General features: G+C 39.9%; 2 protein-coding genes and 4 non-coding genes across 7 annotated transcripts; 5 read left to right on the top strand and 1 right to left on the bottom strand.

Moving 5' to 3' along the window:
• Positions 1-112: 112 nt before the first annotated feature.
• On the bottom strand, positions 113-18,157 carry usp20 (ubiquitin specific peptidase 20). Of its 2 annotated transcripts, none has more exons than XM_087178697.1 (24): positions 17,386-18,157; positions 16,984-17,037; positions 16,560-16,622; positions 16,229-16,369; positions 15,944-16,046; positions 15,476-15,545; positions 15,233-15,346; positions 14,990-15,089; positions 13,098-13,611; positions 12,862-13,011; positions 12,316-12,428; positions 11,744-11,916; positions 10,329-10,423; positions 10,179-10,212; positions 10,035-10,080; positions 9,739-9,919; positions 9,489-9,615; positions 9,240-9,409; positions 7,820-7,901; positions 6,940-7,048; positions 6,732-6,834; positions 6,577-6,645; positions 6,326-6,494; positions 113-5,912 (listed from the first exon to the last, which is right to left on the bottom strand). In XM_087178697.1, exons 1-23 carry the CDS (start codon positions 17,461-17,463, stop codon positions 6,337-6,339), a joined length of 2,847 nt encoding a protein of 948 aa, XP_087034823.1. In that variant the 5' UTR covers positions 17,464-18,157; the 3' UTR covers positions 113-5,912; positions 6,326-6,336. The 2 variants fall into 2 exon arrangements, with proteins under 2 accessions (XP_087034823.1, XP_087034824.1); XM_087178698.1 differs by having other exon boundaries at positions 15,011-15,089.
• rpl7a (ribosomal protein L7a) lies at positions 17,882-22,516 on the top strand. The gene is made up of 9 exons (XM_087178694.1): positions 17,882-18,019; positions 19,180-19,206; positions 20,206-20,326; positions 20,515-20,664; positions 20,923-21,063; positions 21,369-21,448; positions 21,729-21,859; positions 22,198-22,267; positions 22,379-22,516. Exons 1-9 carry the CDS (start codon positions 17,882-17,884, stop codon positions 22,481-22,483), a joined length of 963 nt encoding a protein of 320 aa, XP_087034820.1. The 3' UTR covers positions 22,484-22,516.
• LOC111668077 (small nucleolar RNA SNORD24) lies at positions 20,375-20,445 on the top strand. Its single transcript, XR_002761708.1, has one exon. It is a non-coding gene; the product is annotated as a small nucleolar RNA SNORD24 (small nucleolar RNA).
• On the top strand, positions 20,764-20,834 carry LOC111668078 (small nucleolar RNA SNORD24). Its single transcript, XR_002761709.1, has one exon. It is a non-coding gene; the product is annotated as a small nucleolar RNA SNORD24 (small nucleolar RNA).
• LOC111668076 (small nucleolar RNA SNORD36) lies at positions 21,220-21,292 on the top strand. Its single transcript, XR_002761707.1, has one exon. It is a non-coding gene; the product is annotated as a small nucleolar RNA SNORD36 (small nucleolar RNA).
• LOC111668075 (small nucleolar RNA SNORD36) lies at positions 21,513-21,588 on the top strand. Its single transcript, XR_002761706.1, has one exon. It is a non-coding gene; the product is annotated as a small nucleolar RNA SNORD36 (small nucleolar RNA).
• Positions 22,517-23,082: the final 566 nt, after the last annotated feature.

Here is a 23,082-nt window from a genome sequence, read left to right as displayed (position 1 = left end):
ACAAGTGTGGTTTAAAATATTTATCTTAAAACCGTTGTCAGTATCTGTTTTTCCTGGATCTAGTTAGAGTTTTTTTTTTTTTTTAATCATAGCAAAGAAAAACACATAGAGATCAAAGACCAGGCAATTTTAATCATTCAACCAGTCATGATTAATTACATCAGTTATACAGACATTAAGACATCCCATTGAATTGAGTTCAACCACTTAAATTCCCGTGTTTCAAAGCATCACCATTATCATGACCACAACAGCCACACACTGTAAAATATAGGGGAAAACATGAGCGAGTGAAATCCTGTTGTGCTGTGTGCGGGCTGATATAACTGATGAATTCTTACCAACCACAGCAATGCAATGTATTTTCCAGTGAAATGAAAATCTCACACGCATAGCTACGTGCTGTAACACAAGCAAACAAACTCACAGCTGGGGATGAGTAATTACCACTCGACATTTCTTAACACTGCAATATAAGAAGCTGCACTGCCCCTGTTTAACTGTCAGCTGTCCAAACTCTTACGTGTTCTCTTTGATAATAGAGCTAAGATTGCACAAAGATTTGTCTTTTTTTTTTTTTTTTTTTTGTCATTGCACTTACTCCCCCAAAAGGTATCTAAACATAGCACACATACAGTATATACCCACAGTATTCCTATTGACATTACCTCTTGTAGATATAGTCTGGACACGTGTGAAAAAAAACTAATGCTACAAAACTGTTAAAGACACATGAATAAATCATTAATCTCTTTGGACACATCAGCAAACAAAACAGGGAGACATGGATGAAGATAGGAAGGAATAAAGTTAATAGACATGGCTGGTGTTTGACATGTCATAGCTGGAAATTTTCAGGTAAAATTAATATTAATGGTGGCCGGCGTCCATTTAGCTTTTAATCCATTTTAGTGCTGGGCAGTTCAGGTGGGTATGGCAGCTTTGAGCCTCAACTGCAGATTTAGGGTATAATATAACTGAAATAATTGACTGGTGAACATAGTTGAACATTTAGCAGCTACAGAGCCAGATATTTCCCCTGTGAGTTGGTAGAGACCAAAAACAGAGCTAAAAGAGAGCTAATATTGCACTTATATTCGCCACATGGCCAGAAAACACAACTCCAAATGAATGATAATGTTGCTCTGTACCTGCTGGATGTGTAAGCAGTGGTTTGTGATATCAACTTTAACGTTGATGATATGTCAGTTTCCGCTGCGCCCGAGAAGACGAAAAATATATCAACTATTGCAGGTTTAACTTCAGGGAAAAAAAAAAAAAAAAAAAAACGTAGCTAAAAAAACTGGTAGAATAAGAAATGTTGACAAACACTAAAACACAGAAATCGATTTGCAATGTTGGCTTCTGACGTTAGTTCATAAAGACGGTTTACAGAATCAAAAACTGCAATCGACTTCTTACAAACTCCACGGCTGCCTTCCTTCCATTTAGGTTTTCTGATGTCCTGTTAAATGGCTCAGTTACACTGGCAGTTAAATTTAATATAGCGATTGCTAGTAGCATTAGCCACACCTGTGCTTTTTGTGCTATGACAAGTCAAAATATCTGTGGTCAAAAGTCTATTACAAAACCTTTGGGCATTTCGGTTTACTCTCTCTGATTGCCTTGTTGGATATATTGCCAGGGGGATCTTGAAGATGCTCTCCTGATAATTACACTTATATTATCTGCTGACAGTCTGTAACTGTTGCACTTTATCAGATTAAATATGTTTCACAAGTCTATCTTGCTTGCCCTGGAATCTCTTAGTTGTTCACGACACAAAATAGAAGACGAGGAAGAGAATAAGCTAACACTGAAGCTATGTAGAATATAAACTAATTCTGATGCTTCATTTTGAGGCTGAGCTTTTTTTTATCTAAATCTCTAAAAGAAACAGATTATTTATTATTTTTATTTAATTTATCTTAATTTATTATTTTTTAGATTATTTTGGGAGTTAGATGAGAAGATTGATACCACTCTCATATCTGTATGCAGCCTTGCAAAGGCAGAAAGCAGCAACTACAGAAACAGTTTTCAACAAGTTTTTCTAAAAGGGTTTGAAGTTAAGCCTCTTTAAGCCAAACTGTGTAACACATATAAGTTATAAGACCTTACTTACTATTTTATGCTTGTTATAAGTTATTATCACAGACTTTGCATAAAACCTGAGAAGGCACACTAGACATTGCACTCTATGTTTGGACAAGCTTAAGGGAAAAGCAGTATCTACAAACAAAATGTGTCTTCTCTCTACATCAGCTAGTTGAGTAAATTAATGTTGATATAAATACATTTGAAATGTATTTCATTTGTAATTTAAGGAAATGTCACTAGTCAGAGACTGCAGAAACGGCAGTTACAGCTACTTTGCTAAGCTAGCTTAATTACCACGACTAGCTCGTATGGTGTTACATTTTTTTTCTTCAGATTGGTTTTTATCCCTGTTCTCCAGGTCTTGCAAATTAAACATGCTATTTTTCCAACAAATTACATATCTCTATGACATAATGATTTTTATATTTACCGTACAGACATGAGAGTGGTATCTAACTCTGGGGAAGAAAGCTAATAAGCGTATAATTACCAAAATGTCAAACAATTCCTTTAACAACAACTTTCACATCTTTAAATTACCAGGCAATTTGAATACCCCTCTGAGTTCATGTTCATTACATGTGTCATGTAATTGAGTTCAATTTTCTTGATCAATGTCACCTTTTTGGACTGATCTTACAATGAAATACAGCTGGGAGATTTAATGGCACAGAGTGAAATAGACCTTTCTCACAGAAGTACATTGCATTCGCATAAGAAAAACATTTTGGCGACCTTATCTTGAAATCATGACTTCTGTGTATCATAAATATGACTTACTACCTCATAATTACAGGACAAAATCAGGTGGAACCACTTCAACCTTTGCTCACAATTTGCGAGACCCATTACTCGTTATTGAGTAAGATACAGGTATCAGTAAGATACAAATTTTTCTTTCTTTTGTGAATGCAGTGCATGTCTGTACTTTCTTTAGTCAAGGTGGATGAAAATGTACTGCAGCCCCTGCACACCCACACAGGTGTTTTCACTTCATGTGGCTGACCGGTGCTTAGGTTGAAGAATATTTATATATTTATACGAGGTCAACAAACACCATGAACCAGTTACAACGTAGAGGGTGTAACTTTACCATACTAACAGTAAAGTGAGGGAGCGGTCAATCAAGTGTTGTCTGTACACGCCCACACAGTCGAAATCAGGCAAAATATGTAAAAAAAAAAAACCACAAAAAAAAACACCTGTGCAGGTGCACTGTGGGTGTGTGAGGGCTTGAAGGCACTGTATTCCAAGATAGGATGACTGTATTGCGGAAAATCAGATATCATATTATCATATTCTTCAAATTTCAGGTTTCAGATTGAATTGCTCTAATGTTGCTGCTAAAAAAAAAAAATAGCAAAAAACAGTAGAAAAAAGCAAAATGTAAGGACTAATGTTTCCTTACGTGAGTACTACATGGCATCTAAAGATGTGTTCAGCATATTTGGCATTGAAAACTACAGGTTTTTGCTTCTCATCTGTTTATAAATAGACTTGGAGGCGCTGCACTGTCACTCACTTGTATTTATTAACTTGTCTTGTGGCTGTTTAGACTGGTAATAGCTGAGAAGCTTATTTATTCAAGTAGATCTCCCACTGATCGACATTCTTCTCTGACAGTCAAATAAGTATGATTTCTAAGTTAAAAATGACTGCTAATCAAAAAGATTTTAAAACTATTTATTAACTGTGCATTGGTACTTTATGTGATATGGCTTATGAGATTTTACCATCAAACAGTGAATGTGATGGTTTGGGACACGCAACCTTGTTTGGGAGAAATCCAGCTGCCTCGCAAGGTCAGTGAATGTAAATTGACAATAAATTAATCATTTTTCATCAAATACTATCTTTTATTTTTATAAACAGTATAAATTAATTGTCATATTTGAAAAGAAATTAATTTAGCTGAAAAATAATAATAATCTAATTTTTCCTAGTTTTGGCTTTCAAAATTGCTGTGTATTTATGAGTACATTTATTATATTAAAGCACACGGAAAAGTAAAATCTACACAACAACATGTAATATCTCTAATGGATGATTAAAACTTAATTGCAGCAATTAACTAAATATGAGTCGGTGTTGTATGAACGGTCTCAAATGCTGTACAATTGCACAACATATTTGCTTACCAGTCTAATCCGTTTGAAATAAAACAGATAAAAAGAGACAAGATGAGTGCAAGATTTGAATCAGTTTTTCTTGACGCAAAACGCTGTGGATAGGAGCCCATTTTGAGTCATCACTTCCTGTGTGACTCTTCAACCTTTACTGCAGAATCTAATCTGAGTAAACAAACCACGGTGCCACAATTAGTGAAGACAGGTGATTTTTTTAAAATAAAATCTTAAAACGCATCTTCAACAGTGACACATAAATATTTTTACTGTAATATAATTGCCTCTTAGTACACAATCCCTCCCACAGGGTACAGCTTCATTTTTCTGATCACCTGACAAACCAACATGTACAGTTATGGCATTATGTACAAATAAGTGAATATATTTGATCAATGAAATAGTATCATAAATGACCTCACTGCTTTAACAGGTCTGATTTTGTGCATGTTGTGCTAGTTATTATTTGAGATGATTTCTTTCTTGTTAAATTGTAACATGGTGGAAAAATAAAAATCATCTCATTTAATACTGCCCTCTCTTGGTTTGAACAGACAGTGCATTATGGGTCAATATGGAATTACAGTTTTCTAAGAAGTGATTATATGGAGGTTCTTCACACTGTGATGTTTCATAAGAATTACAAACTTACTATGTGAGCCATTATCAGAAAAAAGCCTCTAAGGTATTTTGTTGCACAAGATTTTCTTATCACTCCTTTGCAAATGTACCATTATTGCACCAGATACATAATCGTCTTCCTATATCTCCTGCACTCTTGGCATGACCATAAATTAGTTTGTCTTTTCAGAAATGTACCACTTCTCTATTCTGTTTAAAATTATACCCGCATATCTACATGTACATGCCCGTATGCTTAGTGTTTTCTGGATAGTACTGGCACTAGAACTGAATAGGAGTGAGTCAATTTTGAGCACATGAATTCTCTGAGCAAACAAATGGCATCTCACTCTGTCAGGGAAATGTCCTCACTGGTCCAAAGAAAAGAGTTGTAGATGCATGCATTTTAAAGCTGACCCTGAATATGGTTTTTTAAAGAACCCACACATGCATGTTTTGTGGTTTGAAACAACCCTGCTGCTGTTCATTCATCCAATCATTTCACTGGCTTAAACAACAAAAGTCTTCCATTCCTGAGGGCTCAGTGTAAGCGTACTTAAGGTCGGAGGTTCCACAGTATGATTTATGTTTTATCTCTCACTTGATGTCTGAACTTTGTAACTACTAAACAGGCATACAACAGAATGTTTGTTAATGTTTCTTGGTTGTCGCTTCCATTGAAGAAGAAAAGTCATAAAACCAAACATCACACTGTAGTTCTGCTCTCCTCAGCCTTCTGCTGCGTGACACCAGCAGCCGTCTGCCTGCCACAGCCAGCTTAGCAGTACATGACACCTAGTCACTACAGCAGCCACTGAAACACCATAGCTACCGAAAACAGCTCCAGAGATGTGACACAACGTCTTATTTTTACACCTTAACACTGAAGATCAGAGTTATTCAATAAATAAACTACATGATATTTAAGTACCGTTTCAGCTTCCTGCGACACAGCTTCGGCATAATATGTTGCTACATTTACAAAGTGCTCACAACGAGGCTTCTTCACCAAGGTGCAAATTCCTCAGCATCTTGTGAGGGCAGAAGTGGAAAAGGGAATCAGAAGACCTGCGGGTAATGAAAGTTAAGAAACAGGGTGAGAACAAATGGACCCTTAATGGGCCCTCATCTCAAACTATCAAGATCGAATTTACAGCTGTTTGTTAGCTCGATGTATGTCGTCCATTATTCTTGGCCAGATGTGTAGATATCTTGCTCTCTGCTGGCCAGAAGGAATTTATGAGCTCATGTGGTTTGACGTAAGCCAAGTGGGTGGAAATGATGCTCGTTCCAAGACCAGCGATAAGCTCCAAGACCACAGCTTCCCGTAAATTGTTACACATTACCCAAAATATATTCAAATACGTTATTGTATGCAAGTCTGTGTATACACAGGGGGATGCACGTTCCTATGAGGGATTACTGTGAATGAACACTATACAACCACTGAGCAGTGTTTTCCAGTAAGAAAAGATTCCCACCTCTCTTCATCTCAAAGTGCTCTGGTCTCTGCCTCGATTTTTCTCTCTCCATGAAGGCTGTCGGGGTCAGCCGGGGCCACTGTCTGTCTCACTGCAATCTCAGGGCCTCCGCCATAAATACCCAATAAGTACTGCCATGTCTCCTCTGAGATCTGGCCATAGTCTGCACCTGAAGGAGGGAAAACACTCAGTGACCGCCTGTATTCTTCATTTCCACCTTAACATCCTTCTCAACAGGTGCTGATGTTTACCTTGCTTGAGTTGTATGTGCCCTCCTTTCATGACACCAATTTTACTGTTGTCGATGGGACCAGGCGGCTCTGAGAAAACAAATTACAGCAAACAACTGAACACAACATGAACAACTTAAATGCACAGCTGTATTTGTCTTACTGCTGTTCCATACCATTATCTTTGCCCTTCACGAAGCTCTCCCACTCTCTGAACCACTGCATGCTGATGCACAGGATCACTGTTGGAGCCTCTTCAGCCTGAAACTCTTTGTTCAGCTACAGACAAGAGGAAAGAAAACTGCTCATTCAATATCCAACACAGAGCCGAAAAGACTACTGTATCTACACACAGGTGAACCGTTGCAGAATACAGGCCTTTACCTTGATGAAGGTGTCTATTTCCATCTTTCTGCGTTTAGCCAGAGCTTCGATCTCCACCTGGCAGATGGCACACATATACAGGTGGTTGACTGCAGGGCCGCCTCCAAAACTGAGGACAGAGACATTTAACAGAAAGGCACAACAAGATAAAGACAGATTGACTCAAAGAACTGTGATTGATGGATCCAAACAATCACATTAATCACATTAAAATAGACTATCTATACTTTTTGACATTTACTATACTCCTACTTGGTTGCTCTCCAACTGCCGTTTTTTAGTCATGTTCACAACATATTGGGGAAAAAAAGATGAGAACGCAGATTTATGAGCCTCCATTGGACAGTGTTAATGAACTTGAATCCACGTTGAGCAAAACGCATCTTAAATCATTTGTTAAATGCAAACACAATGTGGTTGATATTGCTTCCTTTCTGTTAACACTGGTTCACTCATAATCTGTGGCATCGGGGTGGTGATATCCGATTCAACGACAAACTCCCACACAAGCTAACTGAATTATCAAGAGGAAGTTGATCAAAAGGGTTTTTCACATCAACCAGAGAACTTGAACACGTAACCAATGGTGTACAAGTGGGTCAAAGGATGAATAAATAAATAAAAAAAGAATGAATGTGCTATTCCAAACATCCAAGTTTCTCTCTATTTTATATAAATGCAATAAAGTCAAATGTAAAATATGAAATGACAAATCTTACACAGAACAACTTCATTTCAGGCAATGGAAAATTGATGAATCAGAAAAAGACAAACAACACTAAGATGTGTTGTTTGGTTTTGTACAAATATACAACTTTCGAACTAAGCACCTTCAGGCATTCTGTCATTCCCCATAAATGGTAGTGTTTTGCATGTTTACCTGTTGTAAAGGTACTCCCACACATTCTGTGGAACTATCACAACCAGGTCGTCTATGTAGTGGTATTTGTTAGGAGGGATCCCTGCACAGAGATAAAACATGTCAAGCGTTAAAGGATGAATCTACGACTTATTGTAGCCCGTAATGGAAACCAGACAGAATGCTAATGCCAAAAGTTTTTTTTACATCTCCTACACAGAATCCCCACCCTCATCCCTGCCGCCCTCGAAAGCCTGTAACTCAAAGCCATGTTTTTCTAATGAATACATATAAACCAGCCAACTATAATACAAATCCTTTAAAAACATCCCATTAAGAAATCGTTTTGATTTGGAATATTATGGGAATAACACAGATTTGTGATTTGTTTTTTGGTTTGAGAACAACAATTATCCATCTTAGAAGCTGAAACGTCGAGAGATGCCAGCGGCCTCCCTTCAGCACCGCTCAGATAACAGCAGGATTTGTGGAGCTGTGACTTAAATGTACTGTTCTGTGCTAAAACTGTTTTTGAAAGCTTCAATTTTTTTAAGGCTGTTTTTAAAACGGTGCTTCAGTGATTTAGTATTGGATTTCCATAAAGTTGGGGGACCAACTTGAGGCGGACTAAAAAAAAGATTTTTAGATCCTTGATATGGGTCAAGTTCTAAAAACAATGGATCCGACATTTCCCACACAATGGACAATGCAAACTTCACAATGCAACTTAATCTTATCTTTTTACAAGGATCTCCAAACCCACATCTTTCCAACTCCACACCCTTCATTTATAGTGTTATGGGACTACTTTTTTCAGTCATAAGTAGTGTTATGAATTAGAATCAGATAACACACTATCCCAACTAACAGTCCATTACCTCGACAGTTTGGGAGTGGAACTGTTTCCTCTCTTACTCGGGTTGATGGAGGACTGATGTCAGTTTCTACTCTTGACATTCAGAGGACAGGCTGCTGCAGGACACATTAGCTTGGCTCAAGAGCAGGAGGTGTAGGATGTCTAGAAGTAAATACTTCCTAATCGTAGGTGGACTGCTTGTTAAAACACATCTCCTTTGTTTTCTATTCTGTGATGTCAAGGAGAAGAGACTCAGCAGTTGTGTCATGGCACCTTTCATTTGCTATTGCATAATTTGTTAAGTAAATGAATTAATGTTTGAGTGAGTAACTGATTACAAGAACTTGCTTTATGATTGTTGGTGATACAAGCTTTTGGTCATAAATTTGTGGCCTCCAAGGAAAAATAAAATGACTAATAACTAATTGACTAATGACAAATAAGTAGTCATCCCTGTGACGAGCAAACTGACCTTAATAGTTTCCTTCTAAGGAAGAATGCATTTGTTTTCTCAGTGCGGAGTGGCAGGACTGTTGTGACAAAAAAGCATACAGTTAAGATTTTAAACAAAAAGACCACACACACCTCCGTGCTGACAAAGAAACGTGTGGTTGCTGATGGGGCCTGGCTCGGCGAAGGTGTTGAACTTGTTGAGCCATTCTCTGGAGATGTAAAACTGCAGCAGGCTGGGCTCTTTCATATTGGCCAGAGCCACCACCTTCTGCCTCTCTCTCACTGACTCCTCACTGCTTTTCCTGCGTAAGCCCAAGAAAAATGAATCATAAATCAGACTCAGGATGAATGTTTGACACTTCAGGGTCCTCACATGCTCACCTATAGAACAGCACATAGGCCTCTGCGTTCTGCACCACCGTCTCATGGACTTCGGTGACATACTGATCATCGAACTCATACCACTGGCCATTGATAACGTTCTGACAGTAAGCTATGTAGTGTCCACCTGCACCAGAAAAAGGGTGAGAGAGAGAAGCATATAAGGTACACATTTGCTTATCCTCTGATGAACCCTGATAGAAGTAACATCTGAAATGCCCTTATCTGGAGGAAATGAGGCTACTCATACTTCCTGCAGTGCCATGGTGACAGATGACTGACAGCAGATCATATGTGGTGACTTGGGATGGACTCTCTTTAGCCAGGAAAGGTCGCATGTCAAGGCCCTCCAACGGGAAAGATACGTGGCTGCTAATCTTGAACGAATACATGACCTCGTGCCGGAAACGTTTGAGGTGAATACACAAAATCTGCACGCAAAAATGCGGAAAGAAAAAACAGTCAAGAGGCAGATCAAGCGAAGCAAAACATCTGCAGTAAGATAAAGATCTGATTTAAAAAGAACGAAAGAAAAACACCTCGTACCTCTGGAAGTCGAAGCACTTTGCAATATTTGACACCATTTCTCAACCTGTAGAGAACAAAATTCAGTGTAAATAAATAAATGAAAAGGAAAAATATCCGAGTTTAAGATGAATGTCTCAATGTGGATTGATGTTACACACTCACTTTTTACATCTCTCACAACTGTACATGTTGTCCCCTGAGAAAAGACACAACATAAGTGTAAATTCTGACATAAATTTTCCTCATCTACACTGGACCATTTAAAAATTAGCAACATATTATGGGAGAAAAGCACGTTATAGTGGTGTTTACCTTTGAGTTCATCTGCAGCAAAGAAGGCAGCGAGGCAGTCCTCTAGCGTTACCATGGGCCCCCAAAACCAACTGGGGATACACGAGACTACGAACCTGTTCACACAGATGAAATCATTGCAACAACACACAGCCACAGGGCCACATCAGTCTGTATCCTGACAGTGATCATACCGACAAAACTGACATTCATATGGGTCTGGTAATAATTCTCTGTAGGTTCGTCAATAAGAGCGACTTCTTTCACATTACACATAGTCATTGTATGTATTGTAAATATAAAATTATTGATTAGAGCAGCTATAAAGTCCAAGGTGGACATTAAAGACCATGTTCATAAACAGCCCACATTGTGTGCACTGTTACAATGATGATGCTTTTGACATTCGGGAACTGCTGGAATATGAGCACATGGCATGCCAACGCTTGTTTCTGCATCTGTGTTGTGTTATCTAAGATGATAAACGCAGGTGACATTGTCCAGGTATGTGCAGATGCAGCAGGTAAAGGAACTGATTCTCCTTAGAAATCAGTTCACCTAGAAAATCAGAGGTATCTCAGAAAATGTCACTTGCACAGACAATAACTACACTTTCGACTCTCCTATTAAAGGCCTCTTCAAGCTTTTAAAAATGCAGCCTCACTCCTGTCGGGTCATCTGATGACTCAGCACTCAAATCTTGTCCAGGAGATCTGGATCAAGCATTCAGTCTACATAATCTCTCCAACCAATCAGTCCTGGACTGACTCCCAGATGTCATCCTGGCCCTGTCACTGCATCACTGAATCACACACAATCAGCTTTTCATTTCATTTCCTGATGCAGGTCTGGTATGTGCACATCGAATCCATTTCTCTGGTAATACAAAATACAATTATTCCTGTATTTAAGGAAGTTGATGCAAAAAAGACAACCAGTTCTGACATCTCTCTACTTCCTCTGAATAGCAAAGTGCTGGCATGCACAATATGCTGCTTCACCTTACAACACAAGGCAGAGACTAGATCAAGTCCAGATTAGAGTGAAGGCTGATTTCCAAAAAGATATCTGACATGATATCCTTCATTACCGAATCCAGGAGAGATGCAGCAAGCAAATCAGGGACACACGCGTTGCCCTGATGTACAAGCCTTCATATGAATCATCTGTGGCAGCTTCAGTGGTCTCCACAACCAGACAACCTTACAAGGAGTAAGTCAAGATTCCACTTGCCTGTTTTCTCTGTCAGAACCCTACTCTGTACCGGTTCAGAACCTGTGTTAAGATCAGTGTTAAGTCAACTTAACTCGCCTGATTAAATAGCATCAATGAAATCAGCATTTTCGTACATAATTAGATTCTCCTGAATTCATGTGTTTTCTTGAGAGCACACTGAGGTCTTCCTGGACTGTAACAGTTAAACATGGTCCACTGACCGGCGTATGGAGTCCATGATGTAGGAGATCCAGCCCTGCGAGCCGTAGGTGTCAGGGCACACGCCGGTCTTGACTGGAAGGTTTTGATGGATCGAGGAGTGGAGCTTGGCCAAGTCCTCCTTACCGGGAATAGGGAGGGACAAGTCTTGGAAGGTTTCTACTGTATTAGAGACCTGTCACACATTCAGAGAATTTGTTTGCACAGCATTTCATAATCAGGAGTAAAACTGAATATCATCTGTAACATAGTTGCGCAACAAACAAATTATAATCTAAACAAATTAGCATGTGGCGGATGAGTGATTTTGGATTAATAAATCACTGAGCATCCGTGTTTTAAAAAAATAATACACACATATGTGAAAGATACAACTAAAATGATTTTCACTCTATTCTAATTCTAATCACGTTAAAGTGTTTTTAATAATGAAATGAAATAATTACACATACGATATTTTCTTCTAAATACCACACAAAGAAGATAATGTTATTAATGAAGTAATATACCGTGGTTTCTGACTGAATGTGTCAGTAGCTTCCCCTGGTGTTTAAACATGAGAAGCACAGCTCACCCTGTCACAGGTTAAACACTGGACCAGACTGAGGATGGAGCCGTCGAAGATGTCGGAGATCACACTGCGATAGTGAGATTGTTTCTTCTTCCTGGCACTGAGCAGCAGCTGAGCTGGAAGACATGTGACAGCAAGGAGGATTTTAGAGGGGAAGCGTAATGTTATTGTTTGACATGGAGAACGTGGAGAGATGGGGATTTGACGTGCACCGGCTAGAGGTTCAAAACCACAATCTCAACCTCATGGTGGCTGGTGGAAGATTCAGGGGATCAGTAGGATATATCCTCTGGGAATCATTCATGTCTGTGCCAACATTTTTTGAGATATTTTAGTCTGGACCAAAGTGGTAGAGCGACCGACAGGCAGACAGGGGGGACTGGGACAGACATCAAATTCAAAACGCACCTTAAATTCTTTGTGGATGTGACTCCAACAAACCTCTCATGTCTGACTTTATGACCTTTCCAAGACTCGTGTGGCGTTGTGCACAAATGTGCGTATTGAAGGCAGATGTTCATCTATCAACCCCCGTGACGTTTTCCTCACCTTTTTTGAAGGAGTAGGCCGGTCCTGCAGAGCGAAGCGGGCTGGAGCGAGGCGGACTGGAGGACAGTTTGGGATGCAGCTCCTGAAGGGTTCGCACAGGACTGCAGGGAGTGGACTGGGGCTGGGTCATTGATGCTTCATTGTCTGGCTCTAGAAAAGAGATTGTCATATGAATATGATTCGTGGCACATTGTAAATGTGTGTCTGAGAAAGTAGGTTTATAATCGCACTCATACCTGAGGTGCTGCTGCTCTGGCCTTGCCCTTGCACAGGATTAGATGTCTGGTTGTTCTCCTGGTTTTGGACTTCAGTGTTTGGAGTTGGCGTCAGCTCCTCTTCCTCTCCCCTCTCAGGAGCCTCCTCCTCAGCCGCTGTGTCCACATCGGCGTCCTCATCCATCTCTTGCGAGCCTCCGCGGAGGGACGAGCCAGACACCCTTCGCTCCTTGAGCCTCTCCTTCTCCGAGATCACCCCGCCGGGACTGACACCCACCATCCCCACCGCCGGCGACCTGACCCCGTCACACTCGTCCTGCACGAGCAGCTCGCCGTCACCCGCACCTCCTCCCTCCCCTCTGTCACTGCTGGAGCCAGAGTCGCAGGACAGGAATTCATCCTCAGATGGGGAGCGGTCACCATCTCTTCTCTCCTCGCCGTCACTTCCCTCCCCGCTCATGCTGCACTCTGTCAGAGGCTCCTTCAGCTCCTCGTGTAGCTGGTCCATCAGACAGCGCAGGAACTCCTGAGTGTCCTGTACCAAGAAAAGCACATTGCATTAAGTCAAATGGAGGATGTATAATATGGATATATACACAGAGACAGGAGTTTGCAGAGAAGTTGGATTTATGTAAATGGGTAACAGATAAATGTCTGTAAACTTGACTATTTCAAAACAAGGAGATGGAAAGACAAATATGTAAATAATGGTGTTTGTCTTGTCTGTAACAACAAAGCATTTTGTGCATTAGTAAGAGGTGATACAAGGTGATACACCCACTACAAACCCATTACTGTCTAAAACCTCTTTACACTTCCAACTCTGTTGCAATCACAATCAAACAAAACCAGAGAAGACACTTCTGATAAAACATGCACTTTGCCTGAATCACATATGAAAACTGGATTATATTTTAAAAAATCTGTGTATTTCAAGGGATAATTCAGTGTTGGGGTTCATTTTACTATTTTTCTTACTTACCCAGAGTCAAGGTCAAATGATAGCATTCTGAATGAGCAGTTTGACACAGTTTAAAGATATTACTTAGCCTTGGTCAGGCCTGTCTTAGCTCAGGTGGTGGGTGTCTATCGAATCAAGTGGCCTCTCTTTAATTTAAACAAATAATTCAACGTTTTGGGAAATACAGTTATTCCCTTCCTTGCAGAGAGGTGGTTGAAACGATTGATACCACTTTTATATCTGTTTGCCAAATATGAAGCTACAGCGAGGAGACGGTTAGCTTAGCAAAGTCTAAAGACTGGAAACAGGGGCAACCGGCTTTGGTAAAAATGTTAAAAGGTAAAAGTATCTCCTGACCAGCATCTTTAAAGTTCACTAATTAACTCCTGATACTATGTTTGTTCAATCTGTACAAAAACTGGAGTGTAAAAAATGACAAGTTGTGGATAGCTGTTTTCCCCTGCTTCCAGTCTTTACGCTAAGCTAAGCTAAGCTAATTGCTTCTCTGCAACAGTACACAAATTCTTTGAGGAGATACATTATTAAACCTCTCTATGAGGGTTGGCAGGACTAACATAAGTAAACATTGAAGTTTAGGATATTATAAAGACAGTAATGTCATTAATGACAAAGAAATTAGATTTATATCAATCCTTTCCTTCAGCTCCTCTCATGCTGCCGTCACCAGAGAGACATAAAGGCATCTATGACTTTGTCTGGTTCTGAAGATTTAAAGAAAATAATAAAAATTCACCCAAAACTGATTCAGCCATCCATTCAAATATGCAAAAAAGTCAAAAACTCAAGTCAGACCTTTTGGTATTAAGAACAAATGTAATTGTTAATTAAAAAAAAAAAATTAAAATTATTTTAGGGATAGTGTGAGAACACAGGGTTTAAAAACAAAAGACAAGACAGTGTCAAGCTGTTGAGTGATGCCAGGTGTAGTTACCTGCTGGGTGCTTGCCCCTACCTGCTGAGCGTAACCACGAAACATGGGGTTTACTAGTTTGATGCCATGAGACAGACTGGTAGGGACAACATAGCTGGGCCTGAGAGGGTAGCAGCCGTGAGAGATGTTATATTAAAGATAATCCCATATTCATGATTGATTAGCAGATAACAACCTAGTTGAATGCAAAATGTTAAGATCTCTCTGATTAGCTCTAGCTCTGACATTTAAAGCATTTATTACCGTTTTTTATGCCAGAGTTCTGAGATGAGTTTCTGGTAGCTCTTGCAGAGAGCAGGCTTCTTATCAGTCCGCACTAATCCACTGCAGTCCAGGAAGAACTGAGTCAGAGGAGGACTGGTGAGGAAAGAGAGGAAAAAATGCATCAATTTAATAGAGATTATTAAACAATAACACATTCATAAAAAGAGAAAAGACCCACACCTCTGATAAATGGCCAGACATAATTAGAGGAAGTGACCTTACCAGTTGGACAGGGCTTGAAGAGCTGCATTCATGTAGCAAGAATTTCCAATATTTTTCATTCCTGTCAAGCCTACGAACAACAGTAGAAACAGGAGGCATGTAGATTTCTATCTTCCCAGAGAGTGGCAAAGTGTTCAAACTGAGCAATGTAGAGATTAACCTCAGATTCTTAGAACAAGTCAAACTGAGGGGACACACCACCAAGGGTTGATATTCACATCTAGTCTGGATTAAAAGAAAACGGGCAGGTAACTATAGGATTCAAAGCAATAAATCTATTAAATATGGCAGCTATGACCTAATAGAAATCCAACGGTTTTAATAATCTGAGAAATGATTTTTGCAGGTGATTCTTAAAGAGTTTTTTCTTGAGATTTGTTTGTCCTGTTAATAACAAATACATCACAAATGAGTGGGATGAGTTGAGAGGCTTCAAGTGGACTGTTGTTTAAAAGAAGAAATGTGTACCTCTGGGTTTCAGCTCATCCTCCTCTGACTCTGAACCTTCTTCTTCTGCCACAGCAATTGGTACTGCTTTCAGAGGGTGACCTACTGGCTGAGGAGCCACTTCCTAGGAAAATCATTAAGAGATACTATAAATATGAGGGTGAGTAAGAAACAGGTTGTGTGGATTTGAAATAGCATCACTTGCCCTTATAGTTTTTTTTTGTTTTTTTTTTCCATGTAAATCCATCAAGCAGGAAGGGCCAGAAATCAATGAGGAGATGTGACCTTGGGGTGTTGAAGTCGTACCTGCTCTGCAGCTTTACAGTGATGGGGAGCGGCAGGTACAGACACCAGGGCAGGCCTGTGCTCCAGAAACACCTCCCGCTCACACACATAACACCAGATCCTGAACGTTGTCAGGTTAACGGTCAGGTTGTGCTTCTTAGCCTATCACACGCACGCACATACACACACGCACATACACGCACATACACGCACATACACACACGCACATACACACACACACACACACACACACACGTACACACACACAGAATCATTTAGTGGACTCTTGAAATGATTACTTTGACATATTGACAAGCAGAACAAAAGCTGGCAGGTGTTTGCAGGGTTTTACCTGTGCATGCAGGGTGCTGTGATCAGAATAGGACTCTCCGCAACCAACATATGGGCAATCATTCTACAGAGAAGGAACATTGTATTAGATTTGGATGTCATGGCTTTTGAATCCTCTTTTTTATCTTGTAAAGACATAATATCTGAATTGTCTATCTATATCGGTTGTCATGTATGAATAAATGTAACGCTACAATGTCAATCGTCATTTAGAATATGAAATCATAGCTGTAATTGCTCTCCCACTTGCCTGAGCAGTTGCATTTTCTAATTACATTTATGTCCTACATCATTATTAATTATTAAGCATTCACCTGGCTTTCTCATCTCAAATGATTTGCAGTAGTCGCCATTTATGTGACAAACCACAAATAACCTTTCAAATGACCAAAATTCAAAACATTTAGAGAAGGACTGGACTTTACCTGCAGACAGGCCCACAGGTTTGGGCCACCTGCTCCACAGGACTGGCAAGTTCCCTGCAGCAACAGGAGGGGAACATGGATAGAAAAGAATAGAACATGATGGTTAAACTGTATGTGCACACACACACACACACACACACACACACACACACACACACACACACACACACACACACATTGTGGTCACTCACACACCAGGATGCTTGTCATTATAGGATCTTAAACAAAGACAACATAATAAAGCTTCCATTTACTCCAGCTCATATGGTAATTATGACAGTGAGGACTGATGGACAAAAGGCAGCTACATCAATCATATCATATACAACAGCCTTAAGGGGTGTGTGTGCCATGGCATTGACATTGTGCACAACATTTTGTTGTAAATGAATGAAAACCCACCTTGGATTTCTGGAGGAGGTCCTCTTTGGTTACCTGTCCTATGGAGTCCAGGTGGGGACAAATGTCTTGTTCAGCCATAGCTACTCTCTTTCTTCAGGGGGACGTCTGCTAATTTGACAAGGCAGTAATAACAATACTGTGGTAATTCTAGATGACAATGTGATGTAGCTAAGCTATCCTTGTGATGTCAACACGAAAACACGATCTGCAGCCATAGAAATCACATGCACGTTATCGCTAACTGACAACTCAAACATAAGCTGGATATCTATAGTATCGTTTCAGACATCTTCTCACAAGATTTACCCCCAGAATCTGACACATCTGCGAAGTGAAAGGCCTTATGTTTACCAACGAAAGCCCAGAAATCATCTCACTGCAGCGATGCCAACAGCTGTTGTGAATGAGTCGTATTTAACAAAAGAAGCAGCTGTCACGGCGATAAGCGCTAATTTTTCATTCCTCTCGTAAACAATCCATAGTGGATGCGGATCGTATGCTAGCAAGCTACAGAGGAGCCGAGCCGAGAGACGCGATACCCCGGCCCACCATCCCCAAACAACTCCCCCCTCCCGTACCCACAGCACGGCCCCGGCGCGGCACGACGCAGAGCTGGAGGAGGCAACACGGCAACGTCAGACCCACTGATCCACTCGCCTTTCACATATGAAACCTCCTTTCTTATTTGATTGATAGATAGATAGATAGATAGATAGATAGATAGATAGATAGATAGATAGATAGATAGATAGATAGATAGATAGATAGATAGATAGATAGATAGATAGATAGATAGATAGATGTTTACGGAAGTGACGTAGTGTGCGTCGGTTAAATGGCTCCCCCACGCCACAGTGCGAAGGACAGCTGTGCACAATCACATCTGTCCAGGTTTAAAATCTGTGCAGCCTGCCGAGAAATAATCGGAGATAAATGCAACATGACCAGGTTGAAGGATTTTAGATTTACAGCACACACAAAAAAATTGATTATAACAAGAGCTCAAAAGACTATTTTATTATGTATACATTATATATATCATTATATATTATATATATTGCCATACCGGACAGGATATGCTAACATGCATAATAACAAAATTATGGTTAAATTACAATCAAAATTTGATTATAAACATCACAGAGAAATGATTTTCTGGTACCAATAGTTTCAAACTGTTGTAAGTAACTTACTGAAAAATTAATTGAAACCATAGCGCGACTAAATATGATAAATATAAATAGTCTCGGCATAATTCAAATATATTAAATGCTACTCTAATATTTCCTCGGGACAATTATATTATAATTAGGTTGTTATGTTAGTAATAACCAAATATGATCAATGTAGTGATTACTATTATTTAATATCATATCATATAATATCATATTAATACGTATAATTTAAGTTACCCCTTCTATCCAACGTACCTTGTATATTATTTTGTGTTTATTGTTGTTGTTTCTATGCCCTGGTGTTTGTAAATGTTCACCTTCAATAAATATTTTTTTTTTTTTTACATCTCTACTGTCCCATTATGTGACGTAGAAAAGCTTGTTAAGACTTTGTATTTGCATTGTAACACTGACCCTGAGTCAGTGTCTGAATTTTTGAAACTACGAAGCTGGAGCAGTCAAGCCGGTTTGAAATCCGACTCCAGATCGGTGTCCGAGAGGCCACGTAACCACGCTGCAAGCCTCGCGGTATTTACGCTACCCAGAATCCAACGGTCTTCCTTTCTGCCTGAACCGACATGGTGGGTGCATAGTCGCTTCTTCTGAGGAATAATCCAAGCTGTTGTATCTGTTTGCATCTTTGTCTGTATGCCTCGTTTTATATTTTAAAATGTATATATAAGTTCTGTGAAGTCTGTTCGTGGATATAATGTCGATATTGTGCGCCGATATTGTTGTATTTTTGGTTAAAACTTGGTAAAACCGATGCAAGTGTAACCGGTACGAGTAGCCCCTGTAAGGAGCTAAAGCTAACGTGGGGGAACACGCTTGATTTCAGGAGCAGTTTTACTCTTAATATTATATACTTCCCGTATGTATGTGAACTATGTTTGTGGTTACATGTTAGCAAAACTTAATATTATGGCTATTGGAAGTTTAGCATTACACGCATCGTTACTTGGCAGGATATAAATGTGTGTCCGGTTGGTTTACCCGGTAGTGTTCGGTGAATGGGCCTGGGCACTGCCTCTGTTTGTAGGGATGTTATACTTAGCAGCCATAGCTCGCGTGTGAGCCACGTTTGTGGTGTTTGGTAGCTTCCTACTTGACAAATGTCTTTATTTGTTAATAACACCAATACAGTGGTAACAGCTGAGGTTCTTGTGCCGTTATTAGCCTGGTTTGTATGGCATATCTGTCGCAGCAGCATAGACCGACCAGCGTGGGACTAGCATTATTCGCTAATGCGTTTGAGCGTCACTCTTAAGTTTTTGCCTTTACAGTGTTGAAAACCAACGTTTCTTCAAACTCTTGTGTGGTGTAATTCGGTAATAGTTTTTAGAAAGTAATTGACTAGGAGGAGATTAACTTGCATGCCAAGTGATGGATGCCAAAGTTCACACATGCTGGAGTTTTGGGATAGTGGAAGCAGTATTTATGTGAAATGTACATGTTTGTCTTATTCCTAGAGTTTAATGAGTTTACATGGGTAATGCATTAAACGTGTTGTCTTGGTAATGGTCATCTGAGCTTTAAGGCACAGTTATAATAAGATAGGCTTTTAACTTGTGGAGTCTTAAATAATTTTTATTACAGAACTTTCAATTATTTTCAACGTGTGCTAACATCATTTTCTTTTTGACAGCCTAAGGGAAAGAAGGCTAAGGGGAAGAAGGTGGCACCTGCCCCTTCTGTGGCCAAGAAACATGAGGCCAAGAAAGTAGTCAACCCCCTGTTCGAGAAGAGGCCAAAGAACTTTGGCATCGGTGAGTAGCCCCTGGGTGGCATTTTGCAAGAGTTGTGGATTGTAATGGTGCAGATGATGTAAACGAATATTTGCTATCTTAAGAACACTGAAGACAACCCCACCAAGATCGCTGATGCACATACATTAAAAAACAGACCTTCCTCATTTTGATATCAGATAGTTAACATTTTTTGTCTTTCACCACAGGCCAGGATATTCAGCCCAAGCGTGATTTGACACGCTTTGTGAAATGGCCTCGTTATATCCGCCTGCAGAGGCAGCGCTCCATCCTCTACAAGCGTCTGAAGGTTCCCCCTGCAATCAACCAGTTCACCCAGGCTCTGGACCGCCAGACTGGTAAGGTTTTGGCAATAAGAGTAGCGTCTAGGTGCTAGTTTTGTCATGCTGTATTTCATAGATGACTTATTGGGGTCCTTAACGATACCAATGTCGCTTTGCAAATGATGTGAGTAATATTTGCTATCTTAACAGCAATGCTGACATTTTCCACCAAGATCACTGATGCAGCTACATGAAATACTTTTTTGGATCTAAGTACTTGAAGGCAGTTGAGGTGTTTGAATGTGAATTGTAATGTGCTTTCTTCATTCTCAGCCACACAGCTGTTCAAGCTGGCCCACAAGTACAGGCCAGAGACCAAGCAGGAGAAGAGGCAGAGGCTGCTGGCCCGCGCTGAGCAGAAGGCCGCTGGAAAGGGAGATACCCCCACCAAGAGGCCCCCTGTCCTCCGTGCAGGTAAGGCTCCCACCAAACCTTCATTTAGACAGTAGCTTCATCTTAGATGAAGCTGCCTTTGTTGGGTTGTGTTAATGGACACCCTAGGTGTTTATCATTATGTACTGATTTCTGTCCTATGAAACTACTAGTGCAGTTTTATCTAACTTGGCCTTGATGCACTGATGACCTGAATTTCTTCACCTGAAACATACCTTGATGGTTATTGAGCTTTTTAACCCTGAGCATTGGCCAAAACAATAAATCATTTCCGTGCATGGAGTTTGCTGAGGAGATTTTAAGTTTCATTTATCCCTTGCTCGCAGGTGTGAACACTGTCACCTCCCTGGTGGAGAGCAAGAAGGCCCAGCTGGTCATCATTGCCCACGATGTGGATCCAATTGAGGTAAGTTTGTGGCACATTATTTTGGCTGCAGTGGAACTTGTTTTATAGTGTAGAAAGTGGTCACTAGCAATGATGTCTGAATTTCTTCACCTGAATCCTCTGTGTTGATCAAACATACGAGCTTTTTAACCCTGAGCAGTGACCATAAACCCAAGAACATGTTTTGATTACTATATTTACAGTTCTTGGTCAGATTGAAGTATTTGTTTTTCTAAGATTGTCTTGATTTAAATGCATTCCTGAAATAGTAATATTTTCTCTGGTTCTCCTGCTTCTGTAGCTCGTCGTCTTCCTGCCAGCTCTGTGCCGCAAGATGGGTGTCCCATACTGCATTGTCAAGGGCAAGGCTAGACTGGGCAGACTGGTGCACAGAAAGACATGCACTTCAGTTGCCTTCACACAGATTAACCCGTAAGTATGCACATGACTGAGATGCGTGCTGCACAAGTTACATAGTATGAGAATTGTCCAGTTTCTTGACTAGTAGCCCCCTAGTATGACTGGTTAAAACTGTTCTGTCACTGATATACATATTAGGGAACTTCAGCCATGATGCTGTAAGCAAAAGGTTAAGATGAATTATTAAAGTGGTCATAACACCAAATTGGAGGATTAGGACATGGGAAAGTTATGCTCTTTTTGAAACCAATAAATATTCAAGTACATTTATCTGCATTGTCCTTCAGTATTGAATCAGTAAAGCAGTGCCATCTCTTAATAGTGGTCAGTAATGTTTCTTTCTTTCCTAGTGAGGACAAAGGTGCACTTGCCAAGCTTGTGGAAGCCATCAAGACCAACTACAATGACAGATATGAGGAGGTAAGCATTCTTTATTTGGCAAACTGTAGAATCTCCACAAGTTGAAATAAATTACCCTTATTAAAGACCAAATTGCACCATTGTAATCCTCTTTAAACTTTTGTGTTTCAGATCCGTCGTCACTGGGGAGGCAACATTATGGGCCCCAAGTCCACAGCCCGCATCACTAAGCTGGAGAAGGCTAAGGCCAAGGAACTGGCAACCAAGCTTGGTTGAATTGTTTGGAATAAAAAAAATTGTATGTCCTAATAGTGCGTTTGTTTTTTATTGTAACAACTAAATATATGGTGTTTCAGAACCAAGTTGTACCTGTAGTTTATTCATTTTCAAGTCATGTCGGGAAAATATACTTAAGCATTTATATATAAACTGGGATGAAAAGTAAATATGTAACAATACTCAGGTGTGGTCTATGGGTTGTAAGTTGATCCCTTAGCAGTTAGTGATCAGATCAGACTAAAATGGCAGTTAATCTACTGATGGGGTTTATCTAAATTAAATTTTACAAAGCAACTTGTGGCCAAGGCACTATGCTGGATGGTTTCCAACTTGACAAAACAATCAGATGTTGAACTAATGGGACAATTAGTCTTTAAACCCTTTTCTGCAGAGCTGGGAATTCATTCAAATTAATGTTATCAAATCACACTTGAGTCAATCAGTTCAGTGACCTAATGACTGAATCTGAGCTGGTACATCCTGATGAATTTTATTGAACGTAGCACCTCAAGCTCAACATATTGTAGGTTTCTCGTCTGTTAGGTTTTAGACCAATTGGCTTAAATCTACATGGTCCCATTCAGTTTATGGAACAG

Source organism: Seriola lalandi, unplaced genomic scaffold (assembly GCF_002814215.2).
Source record: "Seriola lalandi dorsalis isolate HSWRI2012SDOR001 ecotype SW California unplaced genomic scaffold, Sedor1 jcf7180002054695, whole genome shotgun sequence".
Lineage (NCBI taxonomy): Eukaryota > Metazoa > Chordata > Actinopteri > Carangiformes > Carangidae > Seriola > Seriola lalandi.
This window is presented reverse-complemented; position numbering and strand designations above follow the sequence as displayed.

Excerpts from the sequence above, each read along its gene's own strand:
- usp20 (XM_087178697.1), bottom strand. The coding sequence starts at position 17,463 with ATGGCTGAACAAGACATTTGTCCCCACCTGGACTCCATAGGACAGGTA. Across the intron at positions 15,347-15,475 it reads CTTCAAGCCCTGTCCAACTG|TCCTCCTCTGACTCAGTTCT; the intron begins GTAAGGTCACTT and ends TTTCCTCACCAG. Across the intron at positions 6,835-6,939 it reads AAATAGACACCTTCATCAAG|CTGAACAAAGAGTTTCAGGC; the intron begins GTAAAGGCCTGT and ends TCTTGTCTGTAG.
- rpl7a (XM_087178694.1), top strand. The coding sequence starts at position 17,882 with ATGCTAGCAAGCTACAGAGGAGCCGAGCCGAGAGACGCGATACCCCGG. Across the intron at positions 18,020-19,179 it reads GGAGGAGGCAACACGGCAAC|CTGTTGTATCTGTTTGCATC; the intron begins GTCAGACCCACT and ends GAATAATCCAAG. Across the intron at positions 21,449-21,728 it reads ACGATGTGGATCCAATTGAG|CTCGTCGTCTTCCTGCCAGC; the intron begins GTAAGTTTGTGG and ends CTGCTTCTGTAG.